Source organism: Protopterus annectens, chromosome 8.part0 (assembly GCF_019279795.1).
Source record: "Protopterus annectens isolate FY-2018-M chromosome 8.part0, PAN1.0, whole genome shotgun sequence".
NCBI lineage: Eukaryota > Metazoa > Chordata > Ceratodontiformes > Protopteridae > Protopterus > Protopterus annectens.
The window spans coordinates 1,831,529,294-1,831,556,759 of record NC_056741.1 but is presented as its reverse complement, the minus strand read 5'-3'; the positions used below and the strand labels follow the sequence as shown (position 1 = coordinate 1,831,556,759).

Sequence of the window (27,466 nt, the reverse complement as noted above, 5' to 3'; positions counted from 1 at the left end):
GTTAAAATTTTAATTAATAGTAATTGTGTTTTATATAAAAGATTAATTACACATGGAAGGAGTATCTGATGAAGTCTTGTGGCTAAGACGAAAGCGCTTATGGTGGTTGCTCCTGTGATTTCTACAATAAAGTGGATTATTTCTTTCATGATTGTGGTACCTGGACATTTACTTTGCTCTTTGTTGGATTAGTTTACAATTATACATATTTTTTGGTACAATTATTAACTTTGTCTGACATCGGTCTGAGGAAAGAAAAGTTTCCCCAACGGGGTACTTAGCTTTAAAGAAGACTTCTGGCTGAAATTAATTTCGAAAATCTCAGGAGCTGGCCGACCGGCACTTGCGAACTGCTTCTGCTTCGGGCACCACGCGGCAAGAAAGACTGGAGAAAATGGCGTCGGCTGCCTCTTTTATACCCCTGTCGCACTGACGTCAGGGAAGAAGCGACGACGACAACCGACGCCGGACCAAGACTTTGGGATTCCGCCAGACGGCAGATAACCCAAGTGTGATGACTGCAGCAGTATAACATGATGAACATCCACATAACCTCTACACATAGTAACCTGATTGCCCATCATGTGGTGAAGTTTCTTTCTTCTACTATGAGCTACACTACAGGACAAAATATGTGGGAACAGAGAGGTCTCTTACCCAGACCTCTCCTGCATCTGAACTAAGTACTGAAACATCCTTGGAAAATGGGGCTAAGCCCTGTGCCATAGAAGGCTGCGGCTCACACGTTTTTTTTAATAATTGTCAAAATTATGTTAGTTAATGGTAAGTCTTTACCAAATGCACAAGTCCAACCAAGCAATAATAAAAACATAAACAGCTATACCAGTTCCTAAATAAAAACAAATGTGTAACTACTATATGACATAGATGATGGCTAAAAAAGATGAGTTGACCAGCCCTCCCATCTGGTTAACATAGTTAAATAAATTAATTAAACTAGCATTACAATAATATTAATAAAATATAAATCAATTTTAAAGTTAAACAAAAAATACAATATCCTGAAAATCGCAACAAACTTCAATTTAACTGCCAGAAACAAAGAAGAAAATCCCCAAGGAATGAACTGTGTCTGCAAGCCAACAAATGTAACTGAAGAACACAAGGCACAGAAACATGACTGGAAACATAAAATGTTAAAAGTTTAATGAGGTAAGCGCTTTCACACCAAATACTAGTACTTCTTCAGACCATATAAAAACTACATCAGCAATATAGTGAATATATTAGAAGTATTTGCTGATGTAGTTTTTATATGGTCTGAAGAAGCACTAGTATTTGATGTGAAAGCGCTTACCTCAAACTTTTAACATTTTATGCTTCCAGTCATGATTCTGTGCCTTGTTTTCTTCAGTTAAACTTCAATTTAACTTCACTTATAAAATGTAATGAAACATACAATTCATTGTTTAAATATCAAACTGTAAATAAAGGCAAACAAAAAATACAAGTAAACTGAATAACAGAGCGAGTTCACATTCGGACAGATCCCATAATTTGAAACTCCCAACAATACCAAGAAACATACATATAAACAAAAAAATGTTTTTTTCCAATTTATTGCTTATTAGTTTTGATTTTTCATAACTAAATATAACAAATACAAAATACAAAAGCGAGAACAAACAAAAACATTCGTCCTGTCTAGAAAACTACAGAGAGAACAATTTAAAACAGGTTGTATATAATCACAGTCCCCTATCGAATAGTACATGCGGTTATATGGTATGGAATAATTTTATTATGGGTGTGAGTGGTAAAACGTTTGTTAGGAGTTTAAGTGATAGGGAACAAGGGGATGATAAGGTATGTAACATGATGGAAGCTATTTACACTATGTACATCATGGATGCTACTAAAAAGGTGGGTTAAAAGGAATTTCTAATATCTTTTAATTACTTATTTTGGCTAAAATTGGGTTTAACATTTTATGTAGGAGCGGTCTTCATGAAATTAGGTTCTAATATAGGGGTAGTTTCGGTTAATTAGTCAAAATGGAATTGGGTAGGTTGCTCCAGTAAGTCTGAAAGTATGTCCTTCTGTTAATGTTTTTAGTTAACAATTTATGTGAAGATATGTATTTTATAGCCATATCTTTAAAATTTCCCCTGGAGAGTTTAGATTTATTTAGCCAATTTTTGCTATGTAATGTTTTATTAGTGTACATACTGTGATTAAGACACGTTTACGTATTCCTGTGAGAGATTTGGGAGTTATATGGAGGATTGTAGTTTCCCACGAAAAAGTGGTCTATTCGTACCCCATCTTTTCAAGTTTTGTTCTGAGAGAGCACCATCATTTGTAGATAGTTTTACAACTCTAAAAGATATGAAGTAAATCAGCATTGGGCAAAAGGGACAGGCCATTTTTTTATTACCAAATTTGCTTAGAACAGCAGGGGTATGGTATGAGTTATTAGTATTAAGTTATACAAACTACACTAAACTTAACCCTGTTTAACAATCTAATATATATGCAGCTCATGACACATATAAACAAAAAATTAACACCACAGGTTGAAGCTGCACACAATACAAAGATTAAAACGCAACAGTTCTTAAAACACAATCATAAATGGCAGCATTATAATGGTGACTGGTAAAAAAACTACTTGAAAAAAAAAATCTGAAAAAATAGTGTTTTTAAGAATGGCTTTTCAACCCTTAGAAAAACAAGTTCCGAATTTCACGTAGCATCATAAATACCTGAAATTTCTGTACCATTTGTTCATAACCTGAATTCACCATACCCTTTGATTTTTACCATTCTCATTGAAACAAAGCAGTTTCAAGCTTAATATTAAACGGGCAATAATGAAAAATCAAGGTTTCAAAACTTATGTTAAAACTTATTACCACTATCACCAATTCAAGTATACAAATACAGTAGTCTGAGGATGAACAACAAAATTAATCAGAAAGGGGGAAGTAAAGTTGGACAATTACAAAATATGCAAACAGACCTACTAGGCGAGCCCTACTACTAACTACAGTCATCCACTCTCAAGAGGCAAAGGCCTTATCTCTAACGCCTCCAAACATCCTCATCACCTCCAATCTAGGCTCTTCTAAAGATTCTAAAAATTCAGTCTAACAACCTGTTCCAAACATAAAAACTTGCATTTTAATTTAAAACCTTTCCTTTTCTGCATTAACCAAACAAACCCAATGGTGCTCACCTGGAATGATTTTACAATCACCTAACACCTGTATCTTTCTGTCAAGGATACGTCGTCCCCTGCTCAGTGTTTTCAGGAACTGAGCTTCCTCTTCATTAATAATGTCCTTCACCATTTCTGGATCCTTCTTCAGTTCTGGAAATGCATCTCCCTGCAGGTTTAAGCAAACAAGATACTAATGTTCAGGCTTATCTGCTGCACAAAAACAGGCATGATGACACAGTCGCAAAGTTAGACACTTGCCCTCAAGGAAAGTGTGCCTTTCAAAATCCCAGATTTTAATGCCACAAAACATATCAGACACAAGTGTACTTCTATATATACTACCCAGATAAATAATCCATTCAATCTCACAAGCAAAACTTTCAATTTACACAAGAACATACATTAATTCATACACGCACGTAACTTGTAGCATGCCACCCTGAACGAGTTATAAACTAATAATGCTATACAGATGGAAATCTTAATACAGTACTGTACATGGTCAATGACTGAACATAATTGCATAAAGCAGGAAATCAACAGTCCAAGGACATGCCAGGCCTCTTAGTCAGCAACTCTCAGTATTATGCACAGAAAGTAGATACCTCAAGAAATATTTTGATTAAGTAAACCAGAATCCAGTTTTCAGTACAAGGTATTCTACTCTAACTGGTCTTCAGCAGACCTGCTGGTATGCAAAAATGTTGATTATTTATATTAAACAGTGAATTTCACAACATTTGGGAAATCAGCTTACATCTTTGACTATTCCTCTTCACAGCTCTCTCTCTTAATAAAGCAAAAAGGAAAATTCAACATTTCAACAGAAAATTTTTTTTTCCCCTCTGTTATTATCCCATTATTTTTCTATGTGTACTAGTATATTTAAAGTTCTACTTTATGGCAATGTTATATTTGAAACAGTAGTAGAGAAAGATCCATATGTGAAATCCAGATCTGTCATTGTCACTGAACGCACTGTTGGACGACAGAAGGTGGTTTCTTTTTTCTTCTATTCCTGCTGCGTCTTAGAAAGATTTGTCTCCTAGCTAAATGTAAATTACTAGCAAGACCTTTGCTTTCCAGTCTATCAAAAAGCTTCGGAATAGGCTTCTGTCCATCTTTCTCAACAAGGTCAGATAATGGAGAACACTGAACCAATTTCACATTCTCCATACCTGGGCAAAGGACATAGCAGCAAAGTATTTTGACAACTGCCGCATCACACTGAAGTGGAAGACAGGAGTAACAGTTTACAAGTAACAGTCAGACAACTGATTTGGGAAGAACTACATTACTAGTTTTTTTTTTTTTTTTTGTCAATTTCATTTGCAAGGGATGATCACCCCCCCCCCCCACCTCTCCATCTTTAAAAAAGAAGAGTTGTTAATCTTACAAAAAATATCCATCTATCTGATGCTCTTCAGCCTAGGGGAGAATTTTGGATTGACTTAGCCTCTCAATGGCTTTCTGTACAAAAGGTCTCTCAGAGGAGTACTACTATATATTTTTTTTTTTTTGGCAGGAAGTCAATGGTGGGTCGTGCTGAAACCAAATGGTCTGAAACTAGACATAGGACTTCTTCTAAGCTAAAGAGCCCCAAAGATGTTTCACTCTCCATTTCATCTTCCACTGGTTAAATCCAACACAATTGGGACAATGAGGCACATTGTGTTCAGGCCAAAGATGTATATATATTTATTATAGGGACTTCGTTTCCCACTCTCTACACAGTTATTTTTCCCCATATTTGACCTGTTGAGAAAATGCTAAAATAGACTTGCATACAATTATAGGAAAACTAAAATTTCCCCCAGTGGGGTACTTACCCAAACTACAGAGGTCAGGCCACAATGATGACCTGATGACACTATAATGCAATCGCATAAGAACTATAATGGCATGGGCAGACATCCAGCTTATACTACCAACATCCTGATATCCAAGTGACACAGCACCTATTTGATAAGTAGCAGACCAAGACACATGATGGACCTAATGTGGCAAAAGTTCAAAAAGTCACTACTGCAACAGCAACCGTACAAAGGAACATTTATCTATCTGTAATCTACCAAAGAAAATGCAACTAGTTAGCTGAACAGACAACTCGCTCCGTACAAGTAACAAAGACTGTCCAGCTGTGACCAGCACTTATGCTATGCCCAGTGTTCTTCATGATAACTTGAGATCAGACTTCCCACATGACTGCACACTGACCAACAGTTGATCTGAGTGCACTCGTTGTGAAAACAAACTGCAAAAAAGCCACTGAATCTTGTCAATTTGAGTAAAATTCAGTCACTGGCTAGTAACTGCACTGCCTGGATGCCAGCAAATACATTTTGAAAACAGGAGAGAAAAATATCAACCAAAAAAGAGAAAACTCTGGATGGGAAAAATCCTCCAGGTAATAAGCAAAACGCAGTTCAAGTTTCAGTTTTGGTACAGGAGATGGCTTTAAGTACATTTAGAAGAAATAATAAATCAAATGCACTTGTGTTTGTTTAAAAATAATAAAACACTGAATGATAAAAGTACAGTTGAGTAAGTTGCACCATAACAATAAATGTTCACAATCCTCACTGTTGCTGTAGCCTTTAGGCTATGTGGGTTGAGTCTTGTCCAAGACACAATAATCAGCCAGATTCCAAAAGCTCTGACTCCCTCCTACAGTTCTACTCTGACTGCTGACTGGTCAGTCCTTAGGAAGGAAAATAAGCAGTCACAGTAGAAAATGTCAGGACTTTTTGCCTTAAAGTTACAAAGTAGTGTTCTCATCCTGAGCTAAGCAAACAAGAAATAACCCTACACACCACTAGGGGGTGGCAGGTGAGTGTAGCTACTGCAGCAGAGAGGAACACACATACTGTTACAGGTAAACTTACACAAATGCACTAAGCTCATCATTCCCACTGATGTAGTAGCCTCTAGGCCATAACTGTTGATTACCAAAGTCTATCTGTACTGGGAAGAGGAAGGACATGGCTCCAATAACCCTTGAATAATGGTCCTAGCAAAGCTAATCCTCGACCTTCAAAAGAATCCAGTATCCAACTCCTTGAGTAGATATATACAGAAGATAATGTAGCTATCTCTAGAAAGCTTCAAGAATCCATCCTTTTCCAATATGCCATCAAGGAAGACAAGGTCCTAGGAGATTGTGGCTTAATACTGCCTATATGTGGTTTATCATGGTGACTATAACAAAAGGCAATAGCAAATGAAAACCAACTGTAAACAGACACAGGTTGTCCTTTCTTAGCCTCAACATAAGAAATAAATATCCAATTTTTTTTTTTTTTTTTTTTTTTTTTAAAGGACTTGGTTCTGACCTGCCTGTGCATATCTAGAGTAGGAGTAATCTTTCCTCCAGGATTCTGAGGGTTAAGAGAACACAGAGATTGATGGTCTGATCCAAAGAACTCTGAAACAACCTTAGGCATGAATGAGGGATTTATTCTTACTGATGCTGTATCCCAAAAGATTAGACAGGGTTAACCAACTAAGAAAACTTGCAACTCATATACACTTCTTGCAGATGTCAGAGCAGGGAAGAGAAAGGTTTTGCATGTAATGAACCTTAAATCTGCCTAATGTGCAGGTTCAGATGGAGATGTGTTTAAATTTTCCAGCAGAAAGTTAAAATCCCACTAATGAGCAAACTGTTTGTAATGTGGTCATGTGAAACACTCCTATCAGAAACTGTTTTTACTAAGAAAGCATTTAAAAAAGAGAAGAATCGATAGATAGACATGCTGAAGTGGCTACAAGATGTATTGTGACACAGTAGTACTGAGGCCAGTGGCTAGTAACTCACACAAATGTTTGACAAACTGTAGTAAAATCCCAAATAGGATCTTGGCTATTGGGTAGGCACTAAACAGAAAATTATTTCTACATGCCAAGATAAAAAAATTCTAGTAGTAGGACTTCTTGACTCTTAACAGCTGCTACACATTCTCTAAAAGGAATTGCCTAAAAGGCATCAGAATCTGACTTTTCAAGATGGCTGCACACTGACCAACAGCTTAACCTCAACTTTCTCAGTATGTAAACAAATATTTTCCCCGTTTTAATAAAATTCAGTTACCGGTTAAAAAGTATACAGTCTGGATGCCAACCAGGAATAAACTTAGCCTGAAAAAAGTCAACTAGAAAAAGGTGAACAGAAAACACTGAGCTGTTGAAGTCAAGGGATGGGGTATAAAAGTGCACCGACAATGTAGAGTTTAAATGTTTTCTTTTACTCTTGCATACATGAATGTCTGGATTAATGCCCTTGGCTTATTCTAATGACATATTTTTTGTTTAACCAAAGTGGGGTTTTTTAGTCTTTTATTTTTAAATGAGAGACCACAGTGTAATGCATAGTCTTACTTTACCAAATAAATGTTCAGTGTTAACTGAGAAGTATATTCTGTTCTTATGTTTCCATGAAACAAGTTGACTAAAGGTGAAGGCAATAAATTGAAAGATCTGGACATTGTTTACTGAGAGAAACATAAAATTAAAAGGTACGAGAACAAGCAGCTCAGTAAAAAATAACATTGGAAATTACTGGAAGGCGATGAGAGACATCAGCTTTTCTGGTAACAAAATATTGAAAGTGGACTTACTAGAACAATGTATAGTTTAGCTTTATTTAAGGATAGCCAATGCCCTTTCTCCTAAGGCTAAAAGTTATATTTTGAAAGCATATAAGCTGCTTTTCACATCTGAGAGGAGAATAAAGATAAGAAAAGAACAGACAGCAACTAGTAAGTGGGAGCACAGGCTGTAACGTGCTTCAGCATGGACAACCTTAATTTTAGGCTGGTTAATGCCCATGGGTGCAGCTGTTGACTTGGTACAACTGTTCCTATCATGAGGGTTAAACTTCATTAAACATGCACACAGCTGTGTGTTTTATTTTAACTTAATAGGTTATTAGGGTGTTCTGTAGGTATCTTTTTTTTGTTTAAGGGTTTTCGTTTAAACAAAAAATCTTGAAAAAATGTGATGCAAGTTCAAATGGAGATATCATATTACAGGTAGATACAACTTATCATAATGGTTACCACTAAACATATTTTGGAATGTGAATGGACTTACAGGTATAGACAAAAATATTAAGAAACAGAATGCAAATAGCAATGCTACAAGAGACACACATGGAAAAAGTGAACATGGGAATTTGATGAAGAAAGGATTTCAGGATGGATACTCAGCAGAATATCACTAACAAAGGGAAAATGGGGGAACTGATACTAATTGCTGGAGAAGATCTAATGGTGAAAGAGAAGGAAAAAAGCTAGTAATGGTAGATATGTGGTAGTAATGAGCTACTGGCAATGGAAGAGAATTACTCTGGTACGTATTTATGTTTCACCTTAGAACTGCTATTATGGAGCTTAAGAAAATTTTGGGAGAAATAATTAGATTTCAGTAGGGAATATTGCTTATAGGTGGGGACTAAAACTTGATTTGCAACAATAGGGATGTATCGTGGGAATCCAGAAGGGAAAATATGAAAGAGAGAGTGATTTCTGAAGAAAAATATGAAAATACTTGGAATGGAAGATGTGAATTCAGCAGTAGGAACTGAAGATAATTTGCATATTATTTCCCAAGGTAGAATAACTTGGCTAGACTAGACAAATATTTTACAGGATCATGTGCATTTAATTGAAAGCTAGGACACATATCCAGTAACTATAAAATTTCTTCAGAAGTTATAGCTACTGACTGGGATAAATGACAGTGAAGTTTAAAAATAGGGTGGAATTAAAAGAAAAGATGATCTGGTTAAGAAGTAACAAAAATTATTTTGAGGCGTTGACAAATGCTAAAGTACTGCAGAACAAGGGGATATCACAGAACAAGGAGAGGTGCAAATGCAAAGCACCAAAGAGAAAATAAGGGGTATCTGGATAACATGCAAGTGTTTAGAAAGACGGCTGTTAAGCAATTGTCTTTTGATAATAACACCAAAGCATAAAAACTATTAGAACAATGAATTAGGTAACAAAAAGTAGAAAGGGTCGTTGCCAAACTTAGGGATCCTATAACAAGAAAAATACCCAGTGATCCTGCAGAGGTGCTAGAGATATTTAGGAAGTTTTATGAAAATCTGTATAGATCAGAGGAATGTAGAAATCAAGAAAAAGCACAAATTGAAATATTAATGGGAGACTTGTGTAGGCCAAGGTTAGAGGTAGATGAGGCAGTTAAGACAGGAGGAGAGGAGATAAAAACAGTAACATTTAATCAATCTGTAGGAAAGTCTTCAGGAATAGATGGCATTCCTGTGGAAGTTTGGAAGCTAGGAGGAAAGAAACTGATAAAGATCTGAAAGGTTTTGTTTATCAATATTTTAAAAGAAAGGGAAGCACCAACATCCTGGAAGAAAGCTGTGGTGCCTGTAATACTCATAAGTCCTAGCTTCATCTAGGTCCATTTCAATTTTAAATCATGATTATAAATTGTTTATGTCTATATCTAAAAGAACGGCAAAGGTGTTGCCAAAATTGAAAGATATGGATCAATGTGGTCTTGTGGAGGGGTAGTAAACATTTGACAACATTAATAGAATAATGATGATCCACAGAGAAGCAGAATATAAGAAAATACAGCTGTTGGTGGTGGGTCTTTATGCATAGAAAACATTTAACCCAGTAAGCTAGGATTTTAAGAATAGGCCAATGGATGTATGTGCATTCACTGATCAGCAAGGTTAATTAATAGGATATGTGAGGGAACGAAGGCAAAAATTAAAATGGTTAGGATCCTCTTTGATAAAGTACATCTGAACAGAGCAACACACAATGAAAGAATGGAAGGACATATGTATGTCTTCCAAATATGCAATCAAGTCTAGAAGATTTAGGATTTTTTTTTTTCCTGGAAGTATTTGCACAGGTATTTTTATACCCCAAGCAGACTTCAAATATTTTTCTCCTTAGGTAGATGGCAAATGTTGGAGGTGTAATGGGGAAGAAAGAGTTAACTGGGAACATATGTTTTGGGAGTGTAATGACTTGTCTGACTTTAAAAATTCCCTACAGAGTACTCTTATCAGAAATATTGGGTGAACAAATGGGTATAACTAAGGAAATTACTTTTTGAGCTGGGATACAGGGTCTAAACTGCCTATACATAGTACGGCCTTGTTAAGTTTAATTCTGGTGGTTATCCAAAAAGCAATTACTAGAAAATGAAAATCAAAGTCTCTAACTGTATTTGAAGCAATGAATATTGTAACAGAAATAAAAGAACTGAAAAAAGGGATTTAGAAAAAGAGGAGGAGCAAACTACATAGAAAAAATGGTAATTGTGGGAACAATGCATGCATAATAATGTTGTGAAGGAGGAGTGAAGTTTAGGGTAAGCAGGCATTGATCAATTTATGTAATGTTTGACTGATGACAACTGTATAAAAGACTATATGCCATGTATAGTATTTCTAAACTGTGAACATGTTAACATGCTTTGTTTTCTTTTACCTGGATTTATGTCTGCCTATGTCTTCAGTGATAATTCAATAACAGTGTTAAAAGTACCAGACTGCATGCAGATAATTTAAGATGTTTTAGATTGGGGTGTATCAAATTCCTCCTGTCTCGAGTATGTAGACCCAGACAGTGAGTAAGCTTGTGGTACTTGCCCTTGGCCAAGTCCACAAAAAGGGAAAAGCAATATTACCTAGACAAAAAGGGAGTCATCACAAAGATTTATTTTAGAAAGTCTTTCCAAATCCTCATGACTATCCTGGATATCAGTGGAAAGGGTGGAATACATAAAGAACTACTGCAATGCAAGGAAATGAAAAAAACATATATAAAGTTGTCTGTTTTAAAAGGAGGCCAACATCTATCGGAGTTGCTCCCCAGTGATGGATCAATACCTTGAAGACCCCCTTGCTCAAACTGCATTAGTGAAGATCTGTCCTGGTCTTGCTTAGTTTGTCCACCACTATATATATATAAAATATACTTGGAAGGTTAAAGAATGCTACAGAGCTAACAAGTGATTATAGCCAGCCTGTATAGAGGGTACAACCTCATGCCCTCTAGCTTGTTGGTGTACCACATCACTGTAGTGTTGTCTGTAATAATTAGTAGAGATCCAGGGGACTATAGAAAAAAGACAGATTAAAAATCATGGATCAAAGTCTTTTCAAAACAATGTGCTTTGTTTTTTCTGAATAATCCTATAGGCCTGGCTCCTTTACCAACATAGGAACTGTCCCACCAAGGAAATTCTGCAGATTAACTTGGAGGTGGAGTAGAAAAGAGGAAGACACACAACTGCTTGCATTATGTACTCTCCACAAGTGCAGTTCCATTTAATACAAAGCCTAAGACAGTACCTAAATGATGCAGGTATTTACTCCAAGTGTTTTTTTTAAAGACCACAGAGTCCTTGTCATGTACAAAATAGCAAGAAGAATCATGAAAAGCACAGATGCCATGAACCCCAGAATCCTAAGAAACTCTTTAGTTGACATCAGAGACAGAGTTGAGAAGCTCAGCTAGGTTTCCAGACAAAACTCCACACACTCCTGCATCAACAAACACTGCAGGGTGTCTATACGACATCCTAAAAGATAATCCTGTGTGAAGAAGTCAAAGAAGATTTCTGAATGTTTATTTGGAATCCCTGATTGGTCAGAAGAGTAGAAAAAAAGAAGTTATGTACTTACCATAACATTCTATCTGTGTTGTCCATTTTATTTTCCTCAACTAATGGGGGGGGGGGTCAGATCTGATCAGACTTGGCCAATATACTAGCTTGTGGCCTAAGCTCTTTCCCTACCCATAACGCAGTACCCCTAACATCTCTCAGACCTTGTTTGTAGCTTGACTGAAGGACTATGAAACAAATGCCATAACTGGAGTTCAACACAAAGGACATCAGTATCCTGAAGTGTCGCATTCCTCCAGAAGTCAGTTATGAGAACTGGTGGGGGATCTTGGGTGGGAGTTGAAGAAGAATGAAAATGGACAACACAAATGGAACATTATGGCAAGTTCATCACTTCTTTAGCTAGTGTTGTCAATTTTCATTCATTCCTCAACTAATGAGATCCCCGGCTACCTAAATTCCTGGGTGGACTCTAAGGAAGGATATTCCTGAGTATGGTTGAGCCAAAGGCTGCTCTTTCCCTCAAGACCAGATACAGCTTCTAATGAGTGATAAAGGTATGAGGATTTGACCAAGTTGCAGCCACACATATACTGTCCATAGAGGCTCTAGACTGGAATACAACAGAAGTTGCAATAGATCTGGCTGAATGAGCCTTTAATCGTTTAATAAGGATAGATTCAATGTGTTATAAACAAATGAAATGCAATCTGGCTAGAATTACCTTTGTGACTGATTCGCCAGACTTACCATGTGCAAAGGAAACAAATAGCTGATATGTCTTTCTAATCTCTTATTCTGTATAGTTTAAAATATAACCGTCTATGAATATCCAGTAAGTGAAGCATATATTCCCCTTTATTTGTAAATTTTGGGAAGAATACTGGCAAGTTAATGGACTGGTTAATGCTGGATTCTGACACCACCTTAAGAAGGAAGCATTGGTAAGTAACGTGATCTTATCCTAATAAAAATGAATTTTTATGAAAAATCAAATATGGAGGCTTAGAAGATCATGCTTGAACTTCTGAAATTCTTCTAGCAGATGTAATTGCAACTAAAATGATAAGTTTTCCAGGTCAAATATTTAAGATCACATTTGGCTGCAAGTTCAAAGGGAGAATGAATTGAGGCTTGCAAAACTAAATTTAAATCCCATGGTGGTATGGTGGTATGGGGTCTTTATAAGGGGGTATTAGCTGAAGAGTACCTTTCAAAAAGGCTTTGCACAGTGTAGATGAAAAGCCAGTGAAGAATTTTGAAATCTTACATAAAATTAGAGACTGCTGCGAGTTGCTGTTTAATAGCTGATAAACTAGCACCTTCGTTAAATACACTTGCTAAAAATTCTAGAACAGAATAAACTGGGGCTGAGAAGGGATCTATCAGATTCTGCTCTGCCCAATAAACAAACCTTTTCCATTTACTCCTGTAGAGTTTCCTAGTAGAAGGTTTATGAGATCATTGGTTGCCTGGCTATTAAGGGAATTGGAGAAACCAAGCTGTTAGCTTAGGATTTGAGACACCTGGGTGAACCATGCCTGTTGGGTGAGATCGAAGGTCTGGAATTGGATTTGGAATCCAAGGTGAGTATAAGTAGATGGGGCCAAAGGAAGGGGAACCAAATCTGTCAAGGCCAGTAAGGTGCAATGAGGATGTTTCTACTCTTCAATTGTGCTGCTTTCTGAAGGAATTTGGGAATTAGGGGAGTCAGAGGATAAGCATATAGAAGACGGGAGGGGGATGAATCGTGGAGTCCAGCCCCCCTCAGTGATTCCCCCAGTGGTGGTGGTGGGGGTCACGGCAAAAAAGCTGCTGTACTTGTTACTTAGGGGAGATGCAAAAAGATTATAGAAAGGCTGGCCCACTGACAGGAAAAATCATTTCCATTACTTTGTTGTGGAGAAACCACTCGTGGTACTAAGATGGACCTGCTCAGTTTGTCTGCTGTCACTGTGGACATACCCAGAATATGTGCTGCTATTAGAAAGTGGTGGGAAGATATCGCCCACTGCCACACTCTGATGGCCTCTCAACACATGGGATAAGATCTGGTTCTCCCTTGCTTGTTGTTGTACCAGACTACTGACATGTTATCTCTCTGGAGGTCTTACAATGCCTGCAACACCAAAAGCACAGCTCTCACCCCCAAAACACTGATATTCAAGTTGGCCTCTTCAGGGGACCAAGTTCCTTTGACTGTTTTCCCCAAGACGTGCCCCTGCTCCCGGTCTAGGAAGCATCCGTGGTCACTATGGCATTGGGCTGAGGGAGGATGAAAGGACGATCTTGTAACAGTTATTGTGACTGCATCCACCAGGAAAGGTACAGTATGCATACCTGGCTTATTCTTATCTTTGCTGACATAGATTGAGAAAGCATTGACTACTGTGTTGCTAGCATCCATTGAAGAATTCTCATGTGAAATCTTGCTAAGGGAACTAAAATTATTGCTGTTGACACTGAACCCAGGGCTTGCAGAATCAGTCAGGCTGAAATTCTTGTACTGCAAATTATTTTCCTCACATGCAGACTTAATGTTTGCACTCTTGATAGTGGAAGAGAAGCCATCACAGATTGTGTGTTGAACACAGCTCCTACGAATTCTAATATCTGAGTTGGCTGTAAAGGAAACTTGTAATTTATGGTTATTCTGAGATGTAAGCATATCTGCAACACTTGATTTCAAGCTTCTATCAGTTGATGCCTGGTCAATGCAGTAATGAGCCAGACCTATAAATATGGAAACACCCATAATCCCTGCAGTCTCAAGTGCTATGCTACCACTGCCATGCACTTGGGTCTACACCCTGGAGGCTGTGGTGACAGCAAGGGATATAGTTCTGAAAGATAGTGACTGGCTCCCAGCTGGAAGCTTAAGTACCTTCTGAATCGTTTGTTCATCTTTATCTGATAGTACGTACCCCTTAAGGTCTAAAGAGCACACCCAGTCAGTCATCCTTGCTCAGAAAGGGCATTATGGACTGAACCATGATTATCCGTAACTCTGTGTGCTGAACAGACTTTTTAAATATACTGAGATTCAAAATTGGTTTCCAGTCCCCTGCTTTCCATCAGTGAAAAGAATCTTAAGTTCTAGATTCTATTTACTCTGGTGGAACCTCTTGGATGCCGCTTTCTAGCAGCTTTTGTATTTCTAAATCTGCTGCTTCCTTTTGACTTGGAGGAACATCAGGAAATTTTCTTGACAAAGGAGGAGGGAAGGAAAAGGGAATTATATAACCTCTGAAAATAATTCTCTGCACCTGTCTTTTGTTATACCTAGCCAGGCTGTCCAGTACAGTGATAAGAGACCCTGACTGCCTCCAGAGGTAGGCAATTGGGCCTCTCTTCAGGAGCACTAAAAGGGTCTGTTAGAAAAGGAATCTCTAGACCCCTGGTTTTGTGGGCCTCCTCTGCCACGAGGGCATAGTCCCCCATTCTCTCTTCCTCCTCTGCCTCTGGGGAACTACCTCCACGTGTGACCTTGAAAGGACCCTGAGATTTTTCTGAACTACATTTTTCTACCTCCCCCACTGACTCCTGGAAAATGTCCTTTAAGGGTTCAAAAAACATATGCCCATTGCAGAGGGTCTGCCAGTCTTTCTCACACCTGGAGAAGTGTTCTTCACTGGGAGGACAAACAAAGAAGTGCTGTCCAAGGGAGAATTGACGAATGATGACTTGAAGGGCACCGCAAAAATCACACAGATGCATCCAGGCATGCCTTCTGATAGAAATACCTGAACCCGCAGCTCTTGAGGCACCTTCTGCAGCATGACAGATAAGCCTCACGGACAAACGGAATCTGGCTTGTGGGGTACCCAACTGCGAGACTACTGAAGATTGAGCTTCAGCAGTTACGATTCCAGATATTCTGATAGCTGTTTAAACAAATCTCTTTGAAGCCCTGTAAAATGTGTCAGATAGTTCAGAGATCTGAGACAAAAGTCAATGAAACATAAACTTGCTTCCCAAACCTGTCTATTACACTAGACTCTCGATTAGGAGGATGGACAGTAGAATTCTGATCCATGAGTTCCTTTCTTGCTGCTGCTGCCACGACCATGGCATCTACTTGAACTTCTTTACTCCAAAATTCTCAGCCTACAGGTTGAGTCAGAATCTGGTCTGGTCTCTTGGGGATTGGCTTAATCGGATGCGGTTCCTTCCACGCCTGCCTACAAATCAAATCAATAACTTCATCGGCTGGAGGAGTAACCCAGGAGGTAGACAGGCCAGTCCCAAATGTTTCCAGAAATAACAATTCCTCCTGAGAAGGGTCTTAGGAAGACCAGCCATCCTTCTGCTTAAGGATCTCGAGAATGTCTCCAAATGAGACATCATCAGGTGGTAATTTTGAAGACCCCTTTCCTATATCAAAATCTGTATCCTTAATGAGACTCTTGAGGAGAGTCTTAAGTGCTTCCTTTTGCACCTTTTCTTCCCAAGGACTTCCTCAGTGGGGTGGTCGGGTGAAGTATCAGAAGATATTAAAATGCCCTGCTGGGTAATCTGGAAGCTTTGAGCTGTCAGTCCCTGTGGGGCAGAATGTTGAGGATCGTGGTGCAAAGTCATCTGAGAAATAGAGGGTGGATCTGAGGGGGAAGGACACATCTGACTTGCCAGAGCAGAGAACACTCTCTTTACAACCTCAAAGGCAGATCGCTCCAGGAAGAAAGAAAACAATGGAGCCAAGAAAGCAAGTTTCTGGCTTGTCACCTCCCTCCACCTCAAGAGTAATCCACCAGAGGCAGAAGTCAGAGCCGAGATGTCCAGTGCCAAAGCTCAAAGAGGAAGAGATGGCGCAGAAATCCTCAGAGTCAACTCAACCTTCTCAGATCCAAAATGGATGCTTTGGCTCGGAGTCATCTGGATACCAGGATGTTGCAGCCAGTGCACTCAGAGCAATATTCTAGTCCAAAGAGTATGCTCTCTTCAGATCCAAACCAGACAGACCTGGAACGTTCAGATTAGAGGACTCTAAAACCACAGGATGGATTAGAGAAGGAGCCGTTATGGGTGGGGTAGCAGATGGTCAGATTTCCTGATCTGAAGGGGTAGGAACTGTGAGAAAGTACAGTTGTGTACCTACCATAAATGTAGATGTTAGAGTGTATTCACTGTTGCAGTCATTACTCTTGGGTTATCCTATGGCAGGCTACCCTCAGTCGGCCAGAATTCCAAAGTCTAGGCCCAGCGTCGGTTGCTGTCGCCTCTTCCCTGATGTCAGTGCGCCAGGGGTATAAAAGATGCAGCAGACGCCATTTTCTTCAGTTTTTCTTGCCCCAGATGTCAGGTGCCCCCAAACTGGTAGGCTGAAAAATATGCCAATAAAAATGCATGCACAAAAATAACATTTCCTTCATCTATAAGCAAATACACCAAATAGGTTGTATAGGATAGAGACGTGCAGGTAAGTCCCAGCAAAGAAAAGGGGGATGGTGGGTAACCTGGACTGCAACAGTGAATACACTCGAACATCTACACTTATGGTAAGTACACAACTGTACTATGTTTGTGTTCCACTGTTGCAGTCATTACTCTTGGGTTGAATCCCAAAGCTGAGGATGGGTGGCTGGGCTAAATAGGATTAGGAGAGGCTATGAGGCCCTGCAGAACTGCAGTGGCAAAGCCTGCTCTGGACTTAGAGTAAAGAGGTAAGTGGTAGTGCTTTGTGAAAGTGTGCACTGAACTCCAAGTTGCAGCCTCTAAGATATCTTTGGTTGGTACTCCTCTGAGGAAGGCTGCTGAAGTGGCTGCTGCTCTGGTGGAATGAGGCCTAATGCCCTTAGGCACTGATTTGCCATGTTGAAAATAGCAGAAACAGATGCAATGGCCTATCCATTTAGAAATAGTCTGTTTTGAGATGGCCTTTCCTTGTGATCCTGAAGCATATGACACTAAAAGTTGCTCAATCTTTCTGAAAGCTTTAGTTCTGTCCAAGTAGAAGCGTAACTGCCTGTGTATGTCCAAAGAATGCAGAATTTTCTCACCCTTGTTCTGTGGATTTGGATAAAAGGTAGGCAAGTGAATGGTTTTGGTTGAGGGCCACACTGGACACCACCTTAGGCATAAATGTAGGGTTTGTCCTCAGAGAAACCCTGTCTGGATGAAAAATTATAAAAGGTTCCACAGCCATGAGTGCTTGTAACACCAAGAGTCGCCTTGCAGAGGTTATTGCTAGGAGCAGAGCTGTTTTCCAGGATAATAATTTTACATCTGCTGTTGATGATGGCTCGAAAGGAGGCATTTTTCCAAAACCTAATTGAGGTCCCAGGCCGGAATTGGTGCTCTCCTTGGAGGCCTAATGTTTTTGGCCCCTTTGAGGTACTGCCTTATTAAAGGATGAGAAAAGATAGGTGGTTCCGTATTGTAATGGGCTGAAATGGCAGAGGCATGAATCTTAATTGATGAGAAAGAAAGGCCTTTGTTCAGCATCTCAGTTAGGTAGTGTAAAATCTGAGGGATATTTGGTACACACGTGTCAATGTCTTGTTCCTGGTTCCAAGCACAGAATCTCTTCCATTTTTCTGCGTAAGATTTTCTGGTACTGGGCCTCCAGGCCCCCAAGATAACATCCATAACAGCTTTTGAAAGAGGAGTGTTCTGAATGGCTACATTATCCGCCATGCTGCCAGATTTAAGGTCCTGAGTTGGCTGTGCAGGACCTGATTGTTTTGTTGGGTCAGCAAGTGAGATGTTTGAGGCAATATCCATGTTGGACCTTGAGACAAGCTCTTTAGGACTGGGTACCAGTGCTGGCGTGGCCAGTCTACTGCAATCAGTATCATATTTGGCTTTTCTTGTCTGACCTTTAGGAGTACTCTGGGAAGGAGAGGCAGTGGGGGAAAAGCATATACTGTTAGATTTTTCCAGCTGAAGGATAGGGCATCCACTTTCCATGCTTGCTTGTGATAAATCCTTGTGCAAAATCTCTGCAATTGGCAGTTGTGAGGGGAGGCAACTAGATCTATGTCTGGGCATCCCCATTTCCTTATTATCACGCTGAAGACTTGTGGATCCAGTTTCCATTCGTGGGGATCCACGAGGTTTCTGCTTAGTTCGTCTGCTAGAGTATTTGTTTTTCCTGGCAGGAATTGTGCTTGCAGGTGAACTTGAAAAGCCAATGCTGTGCCCCATAAGGTCATTGCTTGTCTGCAGAGGGGGTAGGAATGTGTACCTCCCTGCTGGTTTATGTACCACATGACCGTAGTTTTGTCCGTCTTTATCAGTATCTGTCTTGGATGAAGCAGGTCCTTGAAAGCTGTCGGGGCATTTTGAACAGCTAGCATCTCTTTTAGATTGATGTGAAGATGCATCTGGTTTGCAGGCCATGTGCCCCGAATACATTTTCCTGCCATATGGGCCCACCAGGCATAATCTGATGCATCCGTTGTCAGTGTCTGGCTGTGGGTAAACTGAATGGCAGACCCTTGTTGTGGTGACAGGCTTCTGCCCGCCATTGAAACTCCTGTTGCAGGCAGGGAATGAGTGCAATTACTGTCTCCATGCTGTGGCAATGCTGAGTCCAAACACTTTTTAGATACCATTGTAGTTTCCGCATATGCAGTCTGGCATATGGAATTAGTAGAATGAAGGATGCCATGAAACCCAAGGCCTGCAGGATTTTCCTTGCAGATAAGTGGGTTTTTGTTGCCAATTTCTTGAAGTAAGTAGTCAGTTGCTTTTGTTTGTCTGGTGTGATATAAGCCATCTGGGCAGTTGTATTTAAGCTTGCACCCAGGAATATTATCTCAAGAGGGCACTAGTTTTGATTTATTTTCGTTTACTGTGTACCCTAGGCCAATTAGTAATCTTTTTACAAACGCCAGATGCTTTCGAAGAGTGTCTTTGTTCTCTGCTTGAATTAGGCAGTCGTCCAAGTAGGGATATATTTGAATTCCTCTTTGTCTGCAAAATGCAATTACTGGTGCTAGGCATTTTGTGAAGACCCAGGGTGCAGTAGATAAGCCAAAGGGCAGTGCAGAGAATTGGTAATACACTGAGCCAGCTATGAATCTGAGGTATCTTCTGCAAGATTGTCTGATTGGGACATGCAGGTATGCCTCTTTTAGATCCAAAGTTACGAGCCAAGCCTTCTTGCCCAGCATGGGCAGTAGCTGCTGTAGAGTCAACATCTTGAATTTTGGAACTTCCAGAAACATATTTAGTATAGACAGGTCCAGTATTGGCCTCCAGGTTTTGTCCTTTCTGGGTACTAGGAAAAGTCTGGAATAAAATCCTTGCCCCTGCTCTTGTTATGGTACTTGCTGAATGGCCCTCATGTCCATGAGGGCTGTAATTTGTTTTTGTGCCTCTGCCCATTGATTGTGTGGCAGGTCTGGCATACCTTTTGACCTTGGTAGAGTGCGAAAACGGAACCTGTAGCCTTGGGACACTATGTTCAGGACCCATTTGTCTTGGGTAACCATTTGCCGATTTGATGAAAAAAGTGCTAGTTTTCCCCCTAAGGGGGCTGCTAAAAGAAAAGTGCTTGGATCTGGCAGAGGAAAGTCATTGGGACTGTTTCCTGTAAGGTTGTTCATAGGTTCATACTAGGCTATCTGCCCTGGGGCAATTATAAGCCTAGCCCGATTCTGTATGGCTTACGCCACCCCTTGATTTGAGTATACTGTGCCCTTTTTAAGGTTTAGTTTACTGTGCCTCTGTCCAATAGTGACACGGGAGGTAGGAGCACCCCATTGTTTAGGTCTGTATGAGCCTTGGGACGAAAACGGAACCTGTAGCCTTGGGACACTATGTTCAGGACCCATTTGTCTTGGGTAACCATTTACCAATTTGATGAAAAAAGTGCTAGTTTTCCCCCTAAGGGGGCTGCTAAAAGAAAAGTGCTTGGATCTGGCAGAGGAAAGTCATTGGGACTGTTTCCTGTAAGGTTGTGATTTGTCTTCTCCGCTTTTGGAGGTAGGAGCACCCCATTGTTTAGGTCTGTATGAGCCTTGGGGCGGAGATCTGCCTCTGGGACGCTTGTATCTGCCTCTTTGTGGTCTCTCTGACACTGGAAAGGACCAATGTTTAGAAAGCCAGTTCCTGCTAAACCTGGATGGCTGTACCTGTATGAAATCCTTGACTGTCTGCATGGATTTTGCTTTATCCTCCAGTTTTTTTCAACACCTCTTCTGCTTTAGTACCAAACAAAGTATCATGCTGTAATGGTGCATCTAATAATTTTGCTTCAACATGATCAGGCAGATTCTGTTCTTTTAAGCAAGCATGCCTTCTAATAACAGAACCTGTAACATATGCAGTGACATTAAATATTGCTGATATTTAAGCACATGAAACTGACAATTTAAAGCCCTTACAGCCAAGGTAGCAGAAGTGTAGACTTTTTTCCCCCATCTGTCTAGAGCCCCAGAATCCCCATCAGAGGGGACAGGGATTTTTGCAGTGGAGGCTTTAATCCCTTTGGGACCCTGAGATACGGCTTCTGGGTCAGCAGCTGGGTTTTTATATAGGAATTTATGAGAATCCAGGACCCTGCAGTATCTGTCTGGCTTAGCAGGTGCAGGGGGTAAAGAGTCAGGGGACAGGCCGGACTCTGAAAATACATCATCTACAATGTCTAGAACAGGTGGAATAGCAAGGGGTCTGTGCTGAGGAAGTAGCAGAAAGTCTCTAAGCCTTTTCTTAGATTCAGAATAATCTTGGCTCTCCCAGTGGAAATACTCCCTCATGGTATGCAGGGTTTCCCCAAAAGAATAATCTTCAGGAGGAGAGGCTGAAGGAATGGATTCTTCAGCATCAGAATCCTCATAGGGAAGCATGGAGTAATCCTGTTCAAAAGAATCATACTCTGTCTCTTGCCTAGGCCTCTTATCAGGAGGGGGATGGGAGCCCCTGATCAAAGTAATTAGGTCTTCGACCATTTTCAGCATCTGTTTTTTAGGCATGGAAGACTGAGTAGGAGAATGCTGTACTTGTTTCTTTGTCTTTAGAGCTGCTTTAGTCTTTGAAGCTGAAGATGGCTTAATATATATAGTTGTGTAGGTCTGAATACACCCTCAGAAGCCGATGCCTGCTCAGCAGCTCCGGACCCATCTGAGGGAATGATTTCCGAGTGTCCAATACCTTGAGTATTCAGAGGCCCAGCCGGTTCCACGTGGGAGTCGGCAGCGGCCTGTGGCTCTGAGGTAGCGGGCACCAGGGGCTGCAAAAGCGCTTCACTGAGAACCGGTGAACCAGCCCTAGCAGAGGTCTTGTCGACGGTTTTGGACCTCGGATGCCTATCCTTTTCCTTGTCCTTGCGTTTTTTTGCAAACTCCGGTTGTCGGCTGTTCTGACGGCATTATATAATTAAATCTTCAGCCAAAGTAATGAAATGCAAAATCGAACAGACGCTTAATAGTTCGTTGGTTAAATCTAGCACAAAACCGACAGCTAGCAACGTTGTGATCATAGCCTAGGCAAGGAACAGAGTAAGAGTGAAAATCCTTATGAGGTATTTGCTTCCCACAAGAAATACAATTGTTAACTTTTTCTGACATCGGTCTGGAGCAAGAAAAAAGTTTCCCCAACAGGGTACTTAGCTTTAATGAAGACTTCGGTTCTGAAATTCGGATTTGAAAATCTCAGGAGTCGGCCGACCGGCACTTGCGAACTGCTTTTGCTTCGGGCACCGCGCGGCAAGAAAGACTGGAGAAAATAGCGTCGGCTGCATCTTTTATACCCCTGGCGCACGGATGTCAGGGAAGAGGCGACAGCAACCAACGCCAGACCTAGACTTTGGGATTCTGGCCGACTGAGGGTAGCCTGCCAGCAGGATAACCCAAGAGTAATGACTGCAACAGTGAAACATGATGAACATCTCCCAGCTGAATTTTCTCCATGAAGAATTTTGCCATTCTCTCCAAATCTGCTTCTGTGAGTCTCCTGGAGGAACAAAAAGATACCAGGGATGGAGATTTGGAGTGCCACTGTAAAATGGGAGTAGGCACTCTGGATGAGACTGGATTCAGATTTGGAGAACAGGTAGCCCTTGGTAAAGGTTTCTGATTCTAGGATGTAGAATCTGAAATAGATTTGATCGGATCCATTAATGGTCGGATCGTGATTAACATCAGATCCAATTTCTTTCTTTTTTCTTGGTTCTGATTAATTAGAAAATGGAGAATCTGAGAACTTAGAACTTTTTGAAGGGTCTTGAGATTTTGTGTTTGGGGGTGCTGAACCCCAGTAATGGCCTCAGAAAAAAAAGTTGGCACCAAACCTTTTAGAATCAATTTGTTCTTCCTGTCAGTAAGTGCTCATGGGTTGAACCCATGACAGATACTGCAGTCCTGTTGTAAATGCTCTAGACCTAAACAATACACACAAAGGTTGTGGACATTGGAATAAGGCAATTTGTACCCACACTTGTCACATTTTTTTAAAACCTGCTGGACCTTTCTGTGACATTTTTAAAGAAAAAAAGTTTTACTATAACGAGAGGAGAGCCTTTTATTATCATAAAGGAAAGGAAAGGGAAAATATCAGCAATGGCATTCAAGAACTGCAATAAACTTGTAGATATAGACAAAATACCAACTATATTAATAAAAGAAAATACACCAAGTGTAAAAGGGTAAAGGGAAGGAAGGTTAAGCCTACCAATGATGGTAGGAAAGCTTACACCAGAAAGTGTAAGGAAAAGATCAGTAAGAAAGACCTAAATCTAGAATTGAAGATTAAAGCTATAGCAAAATATGAGTTTTAGAAGGGGAAAAAAAATCAAAAAATCTTCTCCCATTGTAAACTCAAGGGCTGAAGGCGACCACATCTAGACACTAAAGCGACAAACGAGCTTGGAGAAACGTTAAGGTTAGTGCATTATGGATAGAGAAGAAGCTCAAGAGTTTGTTGGAGGTCATGAGCTAGCATAACAGCAAGTTATTGGTGTATAGTTTTTCAGGATAGCTTGCAGGTTTCACTCTTAAGGAAGAGTGTAGTTTTTCATCACTGCATAACACTGACTGTGTCAGAGTTGCCACGGTTTTCTGCTTCTTCCTTTGGTTTTCTATTAACCAGACTGGTGCTGTCTGGGACATGCATACAAGTAATTCTGACTCAGGGCTAAATCTTCTTGTAAGATTGTGATGCCCGTGCACTGGCCCAGCAATCAAGGAGCCTCAATCCTCATCACTAACACCAGTGAGGGGCGTCCATATAGGGAAAAGATAACAAATACACACAGTGACAATTTCCCTTAAGAGCACACAAGAGATCACAGTCAGTCTAGGGCTGGTTTCTCCCTTTCTCTCCAGATCCTCAATAAGACTCCCCACTGGCACAGCTATAGGGTCCAGGTCTCAGCCTAGTGGGCAAGCTAAAACCTCCAGCACCATCTCTGTCCAACCAGTGCTTCATGTCCCTGCCCAAGTAGCTGACACACAGATATGAGTTACATGCAAACACACAGACACACCTGGTGAAGGCTGGCACAGATTCTCCAGCTGTGCCCCCTTTCTGCCCAAGTCTAAAAGGAAGTACCAGCTGCCACCACCCACTAATATCAGCTACTAAAAAGGCCCTTAACAAAGGGTGTCCAATTATTACTGTGCAATATTATTATCCAAATGGTAAGTGTAACTGAACAGCAAAGCTTATTGGAGTGACTTGGACAGTATCACTATATACATGCAATGTACTCTAGAGTTTAAATTATCTCTACACAAAACAGCCACAGTTGAAAGGTTAAAAAAAAATGAATAACTAATAAAAACACAAGACAATACTTCTTACTACACAGTGCTAGTCAAAAGTTCAGAGATCACAGAGAAATAACTTAAAATAATACAGTAGAAACATTCTGACATCAGAGAAAAACAAACTAATCTAATCTTTCTATTTCCTAGCTATATTTAAGAGACACACTAAAATCTAAGATCCTACTTACATACAGACACAGGCAGAGTGGGATGTTCTCAAGACAAATGCTCAACGCTCTCATTTTTTCACTCCTTAAATTGATAACACAGTACCACTGATTTATTTCAGATTACATCATTTCTTTCTGGTTCCCAGGCTAACAGAACTCAGAGGTTAATAGCCCTTTTGATCTTGCAGCTGGTCAGGAAGCCAGAACAATAAAAAAATAACACATGTAAATTCTAGCCATTAACTATGGTCTCAAAACAATAAGCAGAAAGCCTCCATCCAGACATCTCGCCTCCAAATTTTAGATAAAAGAATTTCACAGTGCTTGACTTATCAATTGTGTTACAGCAGAGTGCACTGTTACATTTTTGCAATCCCACATCTAACAGCATTTTCTTCCATTTAAAAGAACAAGCCTGTGGCTTACATTAATATTTACAAATGACAGACTTATCTATAAAATTCTAGCTAGCTAGGCTGGTAGCCTTCACCTATCTTCAGGGTCCAATTAGTAGCTTTTCTTTATTTTGTTTCAATTTCTATGGCCATTACTTGATCCTATTTCATATCTTGTACATTTGAACTTTACTGTTTATTTTACTTTTTCTATCCATTCAGCATTTTTGTTACATTACACAGGGTCTTCATAGATATTTCTCCAAAAATGGGTCTAGTTTTTTTTTAGGGGTTTCTACTCCTTTTGCTTAGTTTCCTAATTCTCTATAAATTTTTTTGGGTCATCAGTGAATTGCTTATTTTGTACTTTTCCTTCATATCTATCTGTATATCTTCTAAGTTTTGTCTGCCGGTGCTGTGTTTACTTGCAGCAGAGTATGACAGATTGTGGTCTGTTCTGATGCTAGCATTGCTTATGTCACTTCCATATGTTCATAGGTTCATACTAGGCTATCTGCCCTGGGGCAATTATAAGCCTAGCCCGATTTTGTTTGGCTTACGCCACCCCTTGATTTGAGTATACTGTGCCCTTTTTAAGGTTTAGTTTGCTGTGCCTCTGTCTAATAGTGACATGGAAGTAATCCCCGGGACAAACCTACGATCCCCCATCCACTCATCAAGATTCTTCTTGAAGAGATTCAGTGAGGTGCTCTGCCTAACATGAATTGGAATTCTGTTCCAGAGCGAAGGGAGCCTCTGGGTTATGAATCTGTCCCTCCAGCAAGTTCTATTTATTTCAGTGCTGAGGTTCAAGTCCCTCGAGCGTGTGGCTCTAAGGGATTTAGATTTACTGAGGTGGAGCATGTCCATTAATTCTGGATTGGACATAGCTTTATACGTCAGGCATAGATCGCCTCGAAGTAGGCGGTATGCAACTGAGTAGAGCTGGAGTTTTTTTAACCGAGCAGCATATGGCATCTGTTTGAGTCCCTTGATCCTCTTGGTGAGGTACTTTTGGGGTCTTTCTAATTGCTGCAGGTGTTGGGTAAGGTACATCCCAAAAGGGGCATTGTATTCCATGATGGGCTTGATGAGGGATGAATAAAGGGGCACGACTACCTCTCTTGATCTAGATTAGAATCCTTTCATGATGAGGTGGGCTATGTAAAAGGTCTTTCTAACCACTTTGGCAATGTGGTTGTCAAAGGAGAGATTGCTATCAACTTGGGTCCCCAGATCCCTAATTACTTTCTCTGTACTTAATGGGTTACCGCCTATGTGGTAATTTGTGGGCACATTGTTTTTGCCAAAGGGTATGACTATACACTTTTTGGCATTTAGCTTTAGACCATGGCTCTGGCACCAGTTATCCGTCTCTGTGAGACCTTTTTAAAGGATGTTTGTGTCATCTGGAGAGTTGATTATGGTGCCTAGTTTGCAGTCGTCTGCAAACTTTGTGAGCCATAGTCCTCCCACAGTGGCCTGTACCTCGGAAAAGTATATACTGAACAAGAGCGGTCCCAGGACAGAACCTTGTGGGACACCACTTGTGACTGGTTTTGAGTCTGACATGGCTCCAGCAACTCTCACTCTGTGGGTTCTGTCTTTGAGCCAGTTTGCGACCCATCTTGTGACATAGGGGTTTATATTTAAGCTGGATAGCTTATCTATGATGCCCGAGTGGGGCATTGTGTCAAATGCCTTTGCTAGGTCCAGATAGGCTGTGTGGACTACCTTCCCTTCATCTATGGCTTTGGTGACTGTTTCGAAGAAGTCAACCAGGTTCAAAAGGCAGGATCTGCCCTTGACGAAGCCGAACTGGGTAGGATCTAGTGTCTGTAGGTCCCCAATGTGTTTGTTTATGAGCTCCATGATGATCCTCTCCATAGCCTTGCAGACTAAGCTAGTCAGGCTTATGGGGCGATAGTTTCCAGGGTCCATTTTTTGATCTACTCCCCTTTTCTGTACAGTGACACATTTTGTCTTAAATGCTTCATAGTTTTCTCTATTCAGTGGTTCCATGATGGTATTCCATTTCTTTCCTTTTCCCATATTGTGCTGCATTTTTGTGGTATGACTACTCGTTATTAATTTAGCAAAACAGTAATATATCCTATTTACTTCTGTTGTAGCACACGAATTTCTGTTAATAGTCTTGATTACCGTGTTCATCTGTTTTACTAGACTTCTAACACTTTGGGTCTTAATGACTTTCTGTAATCAAGCTCTTTCTTCAGTCTCAACATGTCTATCCATCTTTATTAAATCAAGCAACTCTTGCTTTAGATCGCTTTCTTCTAAACTGAGGGCACATTCTTTGTTCTCAATTTCCTGCAGGCATTCCACAGAAAGTTCCAGAACATCTTTCTGTGACGTATTCTCTTC

At 40.2% G+C, this 27,466-nt stretch overlaps 1 protein-coding gene across 1 annotated transcript in view; it reads right to left on the bottom strand.

Moving 5' to 3' along the window:
• Positions 1-27,466, bottom strand: part of LOC122808571 (alanine--tRNA ligase, cytoplasmic-like) — an 859,981-nt gene that overhangs the window by 548,945 nt on the left and 283,570 nt on the right. Inside the window, exon 6 of the mRNA XM_044079527.1 lies at positions 3,200-3,350. Coding sequence (XP_043935462.1) covers positions 3,200-3,350 — 151 coding nt within the window. The remainder of the gene's footprint in view (positions 1-3,199; positions 3,351-27,466) is intronic.